Here is a 17,389-nt window from a genome sequence, read left to right on the forward strand (position 1 = left end):
TATTGAAATTGTGCACAAACTACACACATTAAAATAGTGTAAACCAGAGGGATTGTCTGCAGAGAAAGTGCAGACACAAACTTAACCCAGTAGTTGTCTGATCATTTATTTTATGTGCCCAGATATTGTGGTTTTTCTTCCATGGTGTTGCCATTTCAATTTTTTTTTCCCCAGTGATCCAACTGGATAAAGAGAGTCATATAAGAAGAAATAGCTTGTGCTACTCCCCTTAAATTAGTGCATCTGACTATAGTAAATACACAAAGGGGTAGATTCCACATAGAAGATCCTCACAGATGTGTAGGTGGTTGGAGGAAGCTGTCAGTCAAGAGAACTTGGCATCTCCTGACCTGTTAGGTCTTTGTCCCTCCTCACCAGCCCTACTGCTTAAACAGCCTCTCCCTTGGAGAGCAGGATACATTGTCCTAATGATTGATCACTATTGCTCCTGTTTGGGCATGAAGATCAGATGGCTCTGCAGCTCTCCACAGGCCTCAAAATTACTCTCTCTAGAGGATGTTAGCTGTGCAGTCATCCTTCTTCACCCTGGTGTGCACCCATCTTTTGTGTTATCCTGCAGTGACAGTCTTTTCTGACACTTTAAGGCACCTGCATCAGTACAAGTTCAGACACATGCAAAACTATAACTCCCTTGACTACACACACACACACACTCTCTCTCTCTCTCTCTCTCTCTCTCTCTCTCTCTCTCTCTCTCTCTCTCTCTCTCTCTCTGGAGCCGCAAAGAGTGGCTCCTCTCCAAAACACCACTGCTGCTGGTGAGAGGAGAAGTCCCCCCATCCCTGTGGATACTTGGAGGTTGGTGGGAAGAGGAATAACTTGCTTAAGAAAAGGAATGATTAGTTTTGCTCATCCTTCCCAACGTGAAAAGGGAGGCTGGGGAAAGATGTTGGACTGTCTCCATGCATCTTCCTGCTGTCTGAGAATGGTGGTGGCTGGTGGGGCTCTGGGACACTTCAGCGACAAGCGTGAGATGGGCGGAGAGAAGGGGATGTGAGAGAGTGGTTCTGTCTCCACCCACGTTCCAAACCAAACATGGTTGATTCAGCAGATGGGATTGCATAACACAGGGAAGTGAGCAAAGCAATGTAAAGCAACACAGAGAATTGGTCAGCTAGTGATGTTTTACGCTTAAAAAAAAAAAAAAGACGACGACCAAGCTAATGTAATATAGATTCAGATTATGTTTAGGCTATTATTCGTGTATCTCCTGACTAACTTTAAAAGCATGATTACTTTATTTTGTGGAATCATAAAATCTAGAAAGGCTTATTGTATCATTCAAGAATCATTCTTGACAGTACACTTCTTAGTGCCCTATTCAGTCTGCTTTTAAAAATCCCAAATGATAAGGCTTTCATTACTTCCCTTGAGCAACTGACTTCTGACCCTGCCTCATATTGCATTGCTTCATATTTTCAGCATGAATCTTTCAAATTTCTTTATATAGTCATCCTGTATATTGCATAACAAATGGCGAAACTATTCTGAAAAGCCAGCAGAGGCAAGGTGACCAGTCCAGTTTTGTCACTGTTGGGAAGTAGTCTTTTCACATCTTGTTCTGTGATCAGTGCTTATCTCAGGATATTACTCAGACACCTGATTAGCCATTCTTGAGCAACAAACACATTTAGTGGGAAATGGACTGTAGTAAATGATTAACACACTGCTCTTCACTAAAGACATATATTGACTAGGCTTTTAAAATTATAAATGACGAAGTCATTTGAAAAAGGAACGTCTCAAATTCTGAGAAGGAAATGTAAGTTAAGCATTTTTTTTTTTTTTAAGTAAACCTACTGCAGTGTTATAATAGAGATCTTTTCACACAGAAACTGGATAATTTGTATTTTCTTCCCCACCAACTGTATCTGACACATTATACGCACACTCCTTTTTATAAATGTGTGTAACTCACATTTTCACTTACCCCTGTATTTAATAATTGTGCTTGGTGACTTCAGCGTCCATGTGGATAACAAGCCTGAAACAGCCTGGGATTTCTTGGTCACCAGTGATTGTCATGGGACTGCCATGAGGTTTGCCGTTCAGCTTCTTCAGCAGTCCTAATGTTTGAGATGAGTGGAGGTAGGGGGGTACTGATATGTATACTCACGTTGTGGACAGAGTGTTGCCTCTTTCAGTTTCAGGTTTGACGGTCTACCTTCATGAACTAATGGAACTGAACTGGTTTTAGATGGCTCTGAGGAAGAATATTGATCCTCCTACAGACCTCTCTAGCGATGCTTTGGAATGGTGTAGCACGCTGTTCCGTCACTTTCTGTGAAATGGCCCCAGAGGCACACATTTCTCTAAACGCATCCCCAAGAAGCATACTGGTGGCATGCAGTGATTGAAGTGAGAGGGAAGACTGCTAGCGCACAGGCAACAGAAATCCCAGCTCATACATCAGTTGCAGCATAAAATGCTTTTTAAAATCACATGCCATAAAATCATCATGGGAGGCAAAAAAATGGTGATGGGCTGTATACTAATTAACAACTTCATACTCTTGTTGGCCGTGGATTGTTATCCTGCAGGGATTTTTCTCTGACACTTCAAGACACCTGCATCAATACAACTCCAGGCTTATGCAACAGTACAGTGTTTCTCCTTGGTACCTAGGCAATGTTTGTGACTTCTCTTGCCATCCGTTCCTTCCACTCTCCCAGTGCTTCTTGGCAGGGGTGCCAACAGGTACAATGAGGTGTACTGGCACTTCTGCCAGTTTCAGTGCTGATACAATGAAGGATTTCATGCAAGTGGAAGAGAACTTGTTAAATAAATCACTCTCTGGATTATTTATGGTACAGGTGAAAAGTTGGACCAGTTTCTGAAACAGGTTCAATGGATGGTCTGCATCGATATGGTGGGCATATTGTTTGCATATCAGATTCAGAGTTCTCAATCAAGACTGCACATGAAGTTGTTTGTTATATCCTGAAATCTATGATCAAATAGAGATGCTGGTTAAGACCCCTTGGAATTTCTCTTGCGGGAGAAATAATCTTAATATGAAGCTGCAGGTCTTGTGATAGATCTTGATGGCAGTACATGATGTATCACCCATTTGTTGAGATACTCATTGCAACGCAGTGATGCAGTAGTATCAGACTCAAAAAACTTCAAGACTCTAGGCAAGATCTGGGCTAGAAGAACACTGGACGTATCTTTTGAAAATTAAAGAATATTCGCTGAATTTTGAGATTGGTGAGAACTTTAAAAAAAAAGCTTAAAAAGTTGATCATTCTATGTAAGTAGTTTGTGACCCATTAGTGTTAGGCAAATGCTTAGAGAACTGCAAAGAAGGTTCCAATTGACTTTTTTTTTAAACCTGCAAAAGACCATTACTAAATCTTCCGCAGCCTGACTATCTAGTCTGTGTGCATAAATCAGTTAGTCACACCTAACATTGTCTGAAAGCATCCTATTTAAATTCCTTTAAATGATGCAATCAGCTAATTTTTGCCATCCAGAAGGAGTTATAGCATGAACATCCTGCTTTCTAATGTACATTACAACAAATAACATACCAGGCAAATAGAAATTGTGTTCTCTCACCAAGCACTCATAGGCTATGGCATATTGTATTTTCTGTCTGTGGTAGCAACTTCTGTGACCTACATATAGATCCATCTGCTTTTTTCTAGAATTTAGGAGCAGATTACATGTATGATGGTGTCTGCTTTTGTGTGTTGCCAATATTGCAGATATCTGAGTTCCTGCATGTATCTCAAAGCTATATGCAGTAATATATGGCTGTATGAATTAATTATCTTTTCCTTCTCCTTTAAAATAGAATGCTACAGACAGCTCTTCTAATTCTTCTCAAAAAAGGGAACAGCCTCTGCGGATACTAGCCTCTCCCACACCCTGCGAACATCGCAGAATTTGCACTCATGGTCACATTCACGACCAGTATAGCTCTGACCACTACCAACTAGAACAAGTGAGCTTCTTATTAATTGCTGCTTACTTAAAGGGATACTGTGAGAAAGTTCAAGCATCAAGTTCTTAAATAGTCTGATATTAAGAGACTTATGAATTTTGTTTTTAAAAGTTTTCAGTGAAGAGGAGGTTGGGTTTTTTTAAAAAAATTGGAATTTGAACATTCACCTGTGCTGTCTGCAACAGACAACTGCAGCATTGAGCTGGCATGTGGATTCTTAATCTGGGGCTCTGTCCCTGTGGTGGTTACAAATATGTGCATATTGTACATATGTGAGGGGGCATAGTGAGCAGCATGCCTTTCCTTATGTGTAGATGGGATGCAGGTTCTGAAGCTACTTTCTGTTGCAACGTAGGGTCACAGCATGTGAAAGCTTGTTACCACCATGCTAGGGCAGAAAGTGAGGCACAGTATAAAGTGAAAGTGGTTTGTCTATTTTGTTAATCACAGTTTAGTAGCATACAAAAAAAAAAGAAAATTAAGTTAATTTTACCATTTTAATAATGTGTGTGATCAAGATAAATTTTAAAAAAACTAAGAAAACAGTGATTAAAATTTATTTCCCAAATGCACTACTGATGCTTAGTAGCACTTGATCAAAAATGTCAAAAGTCTCTGCCAGTTCTTGATAGAAAAATTAACTGTTTGCCTTTTCTCCAGCAGTCAATACAAAGGTCCTATCGACACGTCAGCTTTCCAGATGATGATGAGGAGATAGTGCGCATTAACCCTCGGGAAAAGATTTGGATGACAGGTTATGAGGACTACCGCCATGCCCCGTCACGAGGGAAGTACATCGACGCTGATGATGTGGACTCGTACGTACGTTTTGCCAAAAGTGATGCCTCAAAACATGATTACAATTATCCTTACGTAGACAGCTCAGACTTTGACCCGGGTGAAGATATAAAGGGTGCTGCGATAAAGACTCAGCCTGTCAAGTTCAAACCAAGACGGAAGGAAGATGGAGAGAGATCGCGGTGCGTGTATTGCAGGGACATATTCAATCATGAGGAAAATAGGCGGGGTCAGTGTCAGGACGCACCAGACCGCGTCAGAAGTTGCATCCGTCGAGTCAGCTGTATGTGGTGTGCGGACAGTATGCTGTATCACTGTATGTCTGATCCAGAAGGAGACTATACAGACCCTTGTTCATGTGACACCAGTGATGAAAAGTTTTGCCTCCGGTGGATGGCCCTTATCGCCTTGTCTTTCTTTGCCCCATGTATGTGCTGTTACTTGCCCCTTCGGGCTTGTTACCACTGTGGGGTTATGTGCAGGTGCTGTGGTGGGAAACACAAAGCAGCTGGATGACTACACACAAGTTTAAATTGTGTTATGCTTTCCCTGTAGTTAAGGAGCACGTTGGTTTGGAGCATTCAAATCCTTTATATTTTGATGCAGCCTGTGTGCCCAACAGAGTCCAGAAACCACTTGGATCATTTATGTTTGGTTTTTCATGGGCCACTCTGCATTGATTTGCTCTTCAAGTGTTCTAACAAACTAACTTACAGCATAGACTTTTGTATTATTAATCTGTAATCGAACAGAATGTCGTGTACATGTTTATATTTTTTCAGTTAAAAGGACTCTGAGATATGAACTGTGGATGGTGGTGGATTTTAGAACATCTCTAATATGGATCTGTCTTGCCGTAGCTTGCCTTGAGCAGTACCATCTAGACCTAGCAAGCATCGGCACTTTGAGAAATATAGTGTAATGGAATGAAATCCCACCCAGAAAGTATTTTAACCTGCGATCAGTTATTGTATGTATAGAAGGTGTTCTAGTAACAAACTTGTACCACAACACAGTATTGCTGTCACTGTTTGTTTTCTAAAGCCAAAATATTCATGTAAGCTGCAGTTTCTCGTTAGAGTCCATAATCATTTCTTTTGGCAAACATCTTAAATTATTTCTCTGATGTTAAATTTCAAATATTAACTGAATGTGGGAAATGAGCCTTAATTTCAGTTAACTTTTGAGAATCTGAAAGTCCTCCAAACTGCATTCATTTCAGATCAATACTTGAAAGGGAAATTTAAATTTAGGCTTTTTTCTTAAATAATTTTGCAAATAAAACTTTAGTTTTGGAATTCTACATAATGGGAAGGAGCTTTTCATTACCCTGCTATGTCTTTATTTGAGAATAAAACACTAATATTTCAGCTGAATAAAAATTCTTCTCGTTGTTATGCAGAGAATTAACAGGATAGCCAGTGCAACCACAAAAGTAGTAGCATAATCCATTGTGATTTTGAGAAACATTGAACAAGTGGTGGATTATGCAGAAAAAATATATTTTTAAATTAAATTTTGTTCTATAGAATAAATACATGTGCATGAGAATTTTACATTCACAATGAAATCCACATGTTAGAGTAACTCGGAATATGTAATTAAAATAAAAAGCCTACATATAACTACCACTCCCATTTCCTGACTAAGGACCTGACCCTGTAAATGCTTATGCATGTGCTGCTTTTATACATGTGAGTAGTCCCGTTGACTTTAGAAGCACTTACTCACAGGTGTAAAGTTCATCATATGAGTAAGTGTTTGTGCGATTGGGGCCAAAGTGTGTCCTACACCCTTCTCCTCCCAGCTCACCACCCAGATACGGAAAGTGGATCCGGAGGGTTGTGTTATGCATACAGCAAGATGAGAATACTTTAAAAAAAAAAATGTTACTGTCATGTCTTGTGTACAAGGCTTGTAATTAGCTGGGAAAAGAGTATTTTTCTAATATATTACAAGGAATAGCCAAATAATTTTTATTAAAAAAAAAAACAAAAAAGATTTAGATCAGTTAGCTATAACTAGCATAGTACAATCTGAATATTTTGAGGCAGCTAGGGATTGGCTTGTCAAAGCTGGCACTGCTGTTCCTGCCATAATTTTTTTCTGCAGTAAATTGCCAGTGGATGCATGCCCCTTCCCTCCCTCTTATTGCACATTGACATCAGTCTTAAAGGAAAGGAACTTTTTATTTTTGCCAAATAGATTTAAGAAATGCTTGCCATTCTTTCGAGTTGGAATGTTCCTCTGAGAGTTAATCACAGCTTTTTGTAAACCATCCGTTAATTATGCAACATGCTTATAGACTGTAGAGTTTGGTAAACTTAATTTGCAGCAGTTGCTGGGTTTAGGTTCAAAAAAAATGGAATGATGATAGAAAGGGATGGATTTTTGCTCTTGGTGTAATGTGTCTGGGTTCACTGAATGGAATATAAATATTTTGTGCCTGATCGCAAATGACAAATCTCTCAATGATGTCTAGTAAACATCAAGCCAGCCTCATATAAACAAATATCTGTAAGGTCTTGCCTCTACAAAGCACAACACTACGAAGAGATCTTACAGTTTTTTGTCAAGTCTCTATTAAGTGCCCCTATTTATTTAACTAAATCAGACATACTCCAAGCCTTTATGTATGTCATCTTTTTAAAAATCCCTCTTCCTTACCCCTCTTGGTTTTTGTAATACTTGTAGATCTTGTTACACATTTTCTTTGGATTGTGAAGGCAATGGTGTAAGGGCACAAGGGTAGAAAATGGAGGCGTTCTTTGTAAATATTTCTCATTGGTCTCCACACTGCAGCTGAACAGTGTGTCGTGTTTTCCCAGTCAGCTTTGCAATACTGACATCGATCATTTGAGAGACATTCTCCAGATTTTATTTTTGTATCTGTGGTAACAAAACATTAACCAAAATTTTTTTCGGTTGTGAAGAGGTTTTTTTCAAGCTATTGCTCACATTAACAAATGAAAGTGCCTGAAGCCTACATCCATAATGTATCTGTATACTAAAAGTTAAAACCCTGTTGTATTGATTTTTTATAAGCCTTTTTACCTCTGTGTAAAAAATATATATATACACAAGTGTATGATGTACATTTTAGTTAACTTCTTTTTTTATTGTTTCTAATATGTATGATCAGCATAGTCCATGTAAATATAAATACATCGTATCAAAATGCTGCTGCTTACGTTATTTGCAAATCTGGAAATGAGACCGGGACCTAGCATTGTTACAAATACGGGTGACTCAAAAGAGAGAACTGATCATGGGAGGGGAGGGGATAAAGGAAGAATTTTTTTTTTTTTTTAAGCCAGGTGAACACATGATGCCAATTCCTCCAGTTAGCGTGGGATTTTTGATTGCATTCAACACTGGCCTAAATCTGCATCCAGTGAGGTCAATGGGGATTTTTTCCTCTTGGGCACCTGATGCTCTATTATAACTGAGTTCCTCATTTTCCAAGGATGGAGTTTCCTCTCCCTCTAGAGTGACAATATACTGCCAGCGAGTGGAGCTGTTCAGAGACTTGGCTGTCTCCCAGTGCCTCATCTCCACTCAAAGAAGCAAGAGATTCTCCTAGGACTCTCCTCTTTGTGTCTCCAGGCTTCCCATTGTGTTTGGTTTTGATTTTTCTGTAGCAGGCCCAATTAAGATCACAGGAACTCTGGGTCTCCGTCACTGTACAGCAAGGTGACACATGGCAGCCTTGGCTGACTCCCAACCACAGCAGTGGTGGAAGGCAAGCTTTGAACTGTTTGGGGTGGAAATTCAGCAGCAAGGGATCTGGCATTTTGGAAGCAACAAGCTAGAGAGCCCCAAACCCAGCCAAGGACATTTGCTGTTCTGACTGGGGTGAAATACTGAGTCCAGGAGTGTCACTAAGAAGCTGGTAAGTTAGAAAGTTATGGAAAACCCACAGCACAGGAACACACACCCCCACCACCACTACCCTTTTCAGACTGCCTCAGTAGCCAGATTTTTTACCCCAATAATTCCAGGAAGGGGTTTTATCCAATCCTGCCTGATCTCTTGAATCCCCATCCCGTCACTGATTCTGTCAGCCCCCTCCATCTGAGGGCCGCTCTGACTCTTACAGGCTCTGAAACCAAAACCAGAGTTTACACCAAAGAAACCCAAAACACACACACACACACTCAAATGGCTCAGCTTCCCTGTATTTGGTACCAGTTCCCATGACATCATGATCATGGCAGCCTGACGGGTTTCTCCGCTCCCTCAGATGTGGGTTTCTGCAGCACAGCTTAGCCCGCTATTGTGCCCTTTCTTTTCCCCCCTCTTTCCAATGTATTTCTCTCCCCTCCGTCTCCCAGTCAGAGTCTGGCCCATTCTACCAGCCTGCTGGTGCAAATTAACCCTCAATTCCTGTGGCTCCCTCAAGTGCAGCCTTGTTCTTCATGATGTAGCCCATACTGCTATCCTTTTCGTTCCAGCAGACTTTCTGTTTGGCCTCCCTGTGGACAGTGTGGTCTTACCCAGCCTGCCATCTTTGTTTGCTTACCACACCCACTGATTGCTTTGTCTTAGCAATGCAGCACAGCACCCCAGCCCATATGGCTAGCTTGCATGTGCCACCAAAATAGCTTGTCTCTCCCCAACAGAAGGTCCAATAAAAAATATCCTCACCCACCTTGTCTATCTAATATCCTGGGACGGACATGACTACAACACCACTGCATATACCAAAATGGCTGGAATCTGCAGGTAGAAGATTTTCTCTTTCCAGTTTCCCTTTGTGTGTTCCAATTTGGCCTAGCCAGCCATCCTGTTGAACCTGACAGCTTTCATCTAAGCCACACTGCTGAGTATCTAGTTGCTCCTACCATCAGCCTGCCAGTTCCAGTGGACAATCAGAAAGGCTACGATCCGACACTAAAATCCCATTGTTAAGCGAGGAGAGCACACCACTGTGTTGTACGGGTGTTTTTAAAACCATTTCTGCAAGGCTTTAAAGCTCATAGAGCATTACTGCATGAGTAAGGGGCTTCTGAACAGCACTCACATAGAACAGAATCATAGAACTGGAAGGGACCTCAAGAGGTCATCGAGTCCAGTTTCCTGCACTCGAGGCAGGAATATATTATAGACCATCCCTGACAGGTGTTTGTCCAACATCTTAAAAATCCCCAATGATGGAGATTCCACCACCTCCCTAGGCAATGTATTCCAGTGCTTAACCACTCTGACAGGAAGTTTTTCCTAATGTCCAACCTAAAATTCCCTTGCTGCAATTTAAGCCCATTGCTTCTTGTCTATCCTCAGATGTTAAGAAAAACAATTTTTCTTCCTCTTCCTTGTAACAACCTTTTACATACTTGAAAACTGTTATCATGTCCCCCCTCAGTCTTCTCTTCTCCAGACTAAACAAATCCATTTTTTTCAATCTTCCCTCATAGGTCATGTTTTCTAGACCTTTAATAATTTTTCTCGCTCTTCTCTGGACTTTCTCCAATTTGTCCACATCCTTCCTGAAATTTGGTGCCCAGAACTGGCATAATACTCCAGTTGAGGCCTAATCAGCGCAGAGTAGAGCAGAAGAATTACTTCTCATGTCTTGCGTACAGTACTCCTGCTAATACATCCCAGAATGTTTACTTTTTTTGCAACAGAGTTACACTGTTAACTCATATTTAGCTTGTGATCCACTATGATGCCCAGATCCCTTTCTGCAGTACTCCTTCCTGGGCAGTCTTTTCCCATTTTGTATGTGTGCAACTGATAGATTGTTCCTTCCTAAGTGGAGTACTTTGCATTTGTCCTTATTGAATTTCATCCTGTTTACTTCAGACCATTTCTCCAGTTTGTCCAGATCATTTTGAATTTTAATTCTAGCCTCCAAAGCACTTGTAACCCCTCCCAGCTTGGTATCATCCACAAACTTTATAAATGTACTCTCTATACCATTATCTAAATCACTGATGAAGATATTGAACAGAACCAGACCCAGAACCGATCCCTGCGGCACTCCTCTTGTTATGCCCTTCCAGCATAACTGTGAACCACTGATAACTACTCTCTGGGAACGATTTTCCAACCAGTTATGTACCCACCTTACAGTAGCTCCATCTAGGCTGTATTCCATCTAGTTTGTTTATGAGCAGGTCATGCGAGACAGTATCAAAAGCCTTACTAAAGTCAAGATATACCATATCTACCACTTCCCTCCTACCCACAAGGCTTGTTACCCTGTCAAAGAAAGCTATCAGGTTGGTTTGATTCCCTTGTCTTTCCAAAGGGCAGGTCACAGACTGGGACAGCAGCAAAAGCTGTAGCTGTGGAAACAGCATTCTTTACAGCTGTGAGACTGGGATGCCCAGTAGATTGGGGCCTCTGCCATTTCTGAGGTGGTCAGTTCACACCTTCTGTAAGATGCCTTAGTGTACTCTAACCAAAAAAAGCACCCCAAAAGGGTATATGAGACAAAACAGGAGCAGAAGGGGAGTAAAAAACACCTTGGTTTCCACTGTTTTTTCACTTAGGACAAAGCTTTCTTCCATAGCTTTCAAGCCTTCCAAATCAAATTAAAAATCCGTATCAGACTGATGGGCTCAAAACTACCTGAGAGAATCTCTCCATAGACTTTCAAGTTCCTCTCCTTCCTTGGGAAAAGTAAACAGGCAATTGCAGACTTTATTTCACCAGAAACAGTTACTCCTTTTCCTGAGAACTATTTGTGTGAGAGAGAGAGAGTGCAGGGAGAGGGGGTTCATTCAAGACACTGGCTAGCTGGGAGAGAACAGACAAGTTCTGCCCAGTATTGTTTCTCTCCAGGCTGAATGACAATGTGCAAAGCCCATTTCTGCATGAAGTTCAGATCATTCTGTTAAACTTCGCTTCGGGATTGGAGCCTGTCCTCATGTGCCAATTTGCCAGTGCTACCTGCGCTTTGCCTTTGGCTTCTCTCCCCTCCTTGGCTTACCAGTCTACCAATATATCTGATGTCCAGTCTATGACTGAAAGCTCACAGATGACTTGATGGCCCACCAATACAAAATATTATCTGTACATACTGACTGGGCCTTCCAACTGTTTAAGTCCCTTGCCTTCATCTATTTTCAGAGGTGTTCCCTAGTGTCCTCTCAGTCAGATCTGGCCTGCCTCTGGACATTCTAGCAGACATTCCTGGTTCTAGTACAGTTGCCCAGGGAAATATTTCACAGTTTGTATTTTTTCTGGGAACTCCCCAAGTACTCCACTTACTTTATGAGACAGTGATTGGATTAAAATATATTCTGTGATGGCGACGCACTGCTGTATTCTACACATGTTCCTGATTGTCCATGGAATTTCCAGAATCAGGAACCTTCTGCATCACTGAGGGAGCTTTAACAGGCCCTATTCAATTCAAGGTACATGGTTGTCCTGAGAAACTCATCAGAACAACTTCCTACAGTAGCAAGCAGCTAAGAAGGTGCTTTTCCCTCTCAAGATTTCCTCTGAATTTGGTTGCCATTCACATAAGAAGCAACCAATAGTGCCCCCTCAGGACACATTAAGAATCCTGAATGAAGCAAGGGAAATTTTCTTGCTCCTAGAGCGGGAAGTTTTGTTGATTTATTACTTATTGTTTGTTTACGGAAGTGCCCATGCTTGGTAAGCCCTCACTAAGCCAAGCCCTCACTAAGGACAGTAAGAGCAGCCTGTAGGTCACCTGACTAAGCAGATGCCAGTTGGATATATGAGAATAAAACTAGTTATTCTATGTTGCTTTTCATTCCTAGATGTCAAAGTGCTCTACGGATGAGGTCAATATCATTATTGCTACGTTAGTGATGGAAAAATGGAAGGAAGTGACTTGCCTAAGGTCACCCAGCAAAGCAGCAGTTGTGAATTGAACCTAGCTTTCCTGAGTCCTAATCCAATGTCCGATCCACTAGGCCACACTGCCTAAAACCATTGAGTCCTCAAGCAGTTATCAGTTATGGTGGCCCAGGCACCCATGGTCTCTGACTCCTAAATATATTAGCTAAGCACCTTTGAAGCTCCTGGTCTGTAGGTAATTTCTATTCCAGGATTCTCTCCCTACAGACCTACAGCACTTGAGTTTCTTGTCAAAACCTCTCAGTTTACAGGAGAATATTCAGGATAGTTTGTGGGCTTCCTTCTCAGATCTAGAAACTGTCCCCAAATCTGGGCATTTCAAGGGATTCTGAGAACTTGATCTTCATGGTGCTCTTGAAAGGACAAGAATCATTGTGTTTCAACCAGAGAGATACTGGAGTTGCTCTTAGAAAGGCTCTTTATTGGGGCTGATTCTTGTTGCCTTCTCCACTCCCTTACCCTTTTGTGCAGCACCCAAGACACTGTCAGGAGAGTGGTGGAATGATGTGATGCTTTAGGTAATCTCTGAACCTTCTTTTTTTTAATATATGGAGGGATTTTCCCTGTACTTTCTATTAAAATACTGTCCCCATTAGCAATTGCATTGGCCAGGAGAGGAACTAAGTCTGAGGTCTTACCCACCTGCAGTCCTTATGTGCAATTTTTTATTCCAGATGAGGTGATTCTGAGGCCTGCACCTTGCATATGGGAAAGGGAGAAGAAAAGCAAAAGTTAAACAATAAAAGCTCATCTGCAGATAAAAACTGGTTTTCCTCTTGGCTCAGTTTTTTATTGATGATTGGTTTTACTGCTGGCTACTGCCCGGTTGTAATAGATTACAGAGCACCCAGAGCTCACAAGGGAGAAAAGTCAATTTGACTTATCGTAAATTTTTCTCTCTCTAAAGTGCGCACTTTGTTGCTCTGAGAGACATAACCCAGGGCATCCTCTAATCGGGGGGGAAATATTTAAATCCTTCCTTTTTTTCCCTTACAGGGGATTCCTTTAGAAAGAGGGAGAGATGGAGACATCTTGGGATTCTTCTTTGAGCGATGGGCCCTATAGCCCTATATGTATTCCAAAAGCAGGTGCGCATGTGTGTCATGCGCTGGAGCTGTATGTTTTTCCTCAGCAGTGGCCGTTGACCTGCACGGTCATCATATATCACCACGTGTTCTATGAGAGGTTATAGGAGGCCATGCGGGCCAACGTTCCCTCTTACCACATGGTGGGAATTGGAATCCCCTCTTCACACTTGTAGCTTTTCTATATTAAAGAAAAGCCCTTGTGTAGGAGCAGTTATGCTGCATAGTTTATTTCATCCAGTGAAACTAGTATAAACCGGGATCAGCAAAAGAGTGCTGTGTCTACACTAAGAGAGTTTGCTGGTATAGCTGTAACCACAACCCTTTTCCAGCGTACACTAGAGTGGCAATCAGGTCTCTGAACAGTACCACAGGCTGTTACTACATTATGAAACTAGAGAGAGAGGTTTAAAAAAAAAAAGGGAGGTGCCTCCATGCTTGGAAAAAGGAGATCCAGATGTAATGGATCACAGAGTACCAAGTACTCACTTCAGAGACAGAAAAATTATGGGTAGGTGAGTAAATTGTACCTTTTGCCATCTAATTCAATGGGAGCAGAGTTAGGCTAACACTGAGCACTTTTGAAAATACCAGCTGTTTTTCCAGTAAACAAATATTGAAGTGACATACAAGAGTGCCAATTTAATTATTTACATTATTTAATTCGTTGCCATTTGTTTTTTATGCCTGAAGAGTAACGGAACTGTGGTCAATATTTTGTGGAATGGGGTGTGCAATGGGACATGCTCCGAACTAAGAATGTCCTTTTAAAGCATTTCAAATAGCTCTTTTTGAACAAAGGCATGCTATCTAAGTCTGCATCCATCCACAAAGCAGAGAACCTTTTAGATGTATAACCTAACTGGCCTGACTTATGGCATTTATTGCAGCTTTTCAAAGATTCTAGGTCTGATTTTGTTAATGTTTTTCTGTCTCTGCCCACACAAACTCTGCAGACCACCTTAGTAGTATTTGCAATGTGAGTCAGGACTTGTGTTTAGCAGGGCTATCATTGCATAGACGATCCTGTGGCCTGCATTGCCGTTAACCCCACAAACAGGGAATCTATGCTTCCTGGACTGAGGACATGGTTACTCTTAAAAGGCTGCAACTCGCAGTTCAGCACATTCTGTCCCTGTAGTTCTGGCATGAACTCTTCAGCTCTGTTTCTTGGGCCTTTTGGTGCAGCATGTTTTCAGGTGGCCTCATGACATGAGATTTCTTTCCTCCTTCCTTGCTTTCACCTTTACAGGGCCATATATATCCTCTCTTAGTCTCTGTTGTCCTCTTCCATAACGTCAACCTGTGACTCAAAGAAGTAACTCACTTTCTGAAGATTTACTACTGGAGTAACTGAAATGTTCCAGTCTGTTAAAAAGGCATCACCAAAAAGCTGGAACATGCATCCCCCCCAAACCATGGGACATGCATCCATCATCAAGGCACTAATGTGTCTGCTCGGTATTCTGTATATGTGAATCCTCCTAAATCTGGAGATACCCCTCCACTATAGGAATTCCTTCTAGCATAAACATTCCCCACACATTTTTATGTTAGGAGGTACCACCTCAACAAGTCATAGTCAGGAAGAGTGTGATCATATTGTTTACATTCAGAAATACAAGCTTCCAATTCTAAGCCCAGACCAATAACTGGAAGTGCCCTTTATCTGTGTTTCCACTTTTTGTAGGATTCCTTTTCGATCGTTAGATTATTAAAGAACTCCTGATGGAGACTTTTTGGCCTCTTACTATTCTTCCTATCTTTCCTTTGCATTGGGTAGTTTGCTGTTGTGCCTCTTATATTGTCTCTGAGAAACTGCCAGCTCTTCTGAACTCCTTTTTCCCTTAGATTTTATTCCCATGGGTCCATACCTACCACTTCTGATTTTGTAAATAGTCTTCTTTTTTGAATTTTTCCATCCTCCTCCTTCTGCTACTCTCACTTCCTCCTTTTCTTAGAATCATAAAATCTATCATTGCATGATGATCACTTTCACCATAATTGCTTTCAGTCTTCAGGTTCACATCCAATTCCTTCCTGTTAGTCAGAATCAAGTCTAAAATGTCTGTCCCCCTAATTACTTCCTTCACCTTCTGAAACAAGAAGTTGTCCCCAATATCTTCCAAGAACTTATGGGACATGGCGTGTTCTGTTGTTTTACCTTTTCAACAGATGTCTGGTTACTTAAAGCCCCCATTACTACCAGATCTTGTCTTTTGGATATTTGTTCTAGAAATGCCTCATCCACCATCTCTTCCTCCTGATTTGATGGTCGATAGTAGACCCCCTACCATGTTTTTTTTTCTTTTGCCCTTTTATCTTCACCCAGACACTTTCAGCTCATCTGCTTCTCCCTTCCTCGACCTCAGAACAAGTATATATATTCTTGAAGTATAATGCAACACCTGCTCCCGTTTTTCCTGGTCTGTCCTCCCTGAACAAGCTATACCCTTCAGTACCAATATTCCAGTCATGAGATTTATCCCACCAAATTCAATTATGCCAATTAAGTTATAATTTAGCTTAGGTACAAGCTTACCACTATTAAGCTAAATTCTATACGACTATACAATAAGTAATTATTCTTGCCCCCAAAAGAGGTGAGTCGTAATTTAATCACAGTAGAGATGTGTATAGTACACTGAGTTGCAATTGCTGAGTTCACCACTCTCCAATCAAAATATCATACATTGCAATTTGGTTTTAGGGGCTGCTTTATCTGTATATGATGCAAAATAATGTACAGGTTTATTATGCATACTTACTAGCTATTTTTATCATCAGACGTTCAACAGCAATCTTTAAGTGACGTTAAATGGGAGAAGAAGTCTCCACGCAGGTGCTGGTTCAGCTGTAAATAGGTCCTTGTTGTGTAGCAATCCACAGTCTGACACACCTTGTGTTCTACACCCTTGTTTTTATTCTATCTGGTTCATTCATGAACCTGTCTCAGCTAATCAACTCAGGATTCAGTTTAAACCGTCCGCAAGTCCTGCCACTGAAATAAGTGAGGAAGCATAAGGGGGTCAGTTTAAGAGTTTAAAATGAAGTGGGAGACTGAAATAATAAATATGAAGGGCCTGACCCCAGTTCCCCTTTAGATCAATGGGATAAGAGCACCATTTCTCTGCCTAGCATGAGGAAGATTTTTCTTTTTTTTTTACAATCCAGCTAGTGCTATATATTACATAATGTTTAGTTTATAGCACGATTCTTGCCTACATAATATTATTGTTCGTCACATGTTGCGTTTGTGCTTGTGTAAAAAGTTCTATACCATGCTGCAACGGGGCACCTGCCCCGCACTGGCCCTGAGAGGGTTAAAACCAGCCTAGGGAGGCTGAGCAGCAGGCAGCCAAAGGAGTGGTTGCAGGGAAACAGCCAATTAGGGCTGTGGCTGCAGACAATTAGGGCAGCATCTGGATCAGCCAATCAGGGCCCAGCTGGCCCATATAAAAGGAAGCTGCAGACCAGAGCAAAGGAGTCTGCTGCAGAGAGCCCTTGGATTGGGTGTGGGGAAGAGGGCTAGCTCAGTGGTTTGAGCATTGCCCTGCTAAACCCAGGGTTGTGAGTTCAATCCTTAAGGGGGCCATTTAGGGATCTGGGCCAAAAATTGGGGATTGGTCCTGCTTTGAGCAGGGGGTTGGACTAGATGACCTCCTGAGGTCCTTCCAACCCTGATATTCTATGA

At 41.4% G+C, this 17,389-nt stretch overlaps 1 protein-coding gene across 7 annotated transcripts in view; it reads left to right on the forward strand.

Moving 5' to 3' along the window:
* SPRED2 (sprouty related EVH1 domain containing 2) overlaps positions 1-7,946 on the forward strand; it is an 82,699-nt gene extending 74,753 nt beyond the window's left edge. For 4 of the 7 annotated variants that reach the window (XM_037896037.2, XM_037896039.2, XM_043543949.1 and 1 more), the window contains exons 5-6: positions 3,821-3,970; positions 4,631-7,946. In XM_037896037.2, coding sequence (XP_037751965.1) covers positions 3,821-3,970; positions 4,631-5,284 — 804 coding nt within the window. In that variant the 3' untranslated portion in view covers positions 5,285-7,946. The remainder of the gene's footprint in view (positions 1-3,820; positions 3,971-4,630) is intronic. The other 3 variants (XM_037896040.2, XM_037896038.2, XM_037896041.2) reach the window with 2 other exon arrangements.
* Positions 7,947-17,389: the final 9,443 nt, after the last annotated feature.

The sequence above is a fragment of the Chelonia mydas genome, chromosome 3 (genome assembly GCF_015237465.2).
Source record: "Chelonia mydas isolate rCheMyd1 chromosome 3, rCheMyd1.pri.v2, whole genome shotgun sequence".
In the NCBI taxonomy this organism is placed as follows: domain Eukaryota; kingdom Metazoa; phylum Chordata; order Testudines; family Cheloniidae; genus Chelonia; species Chelonia mydas.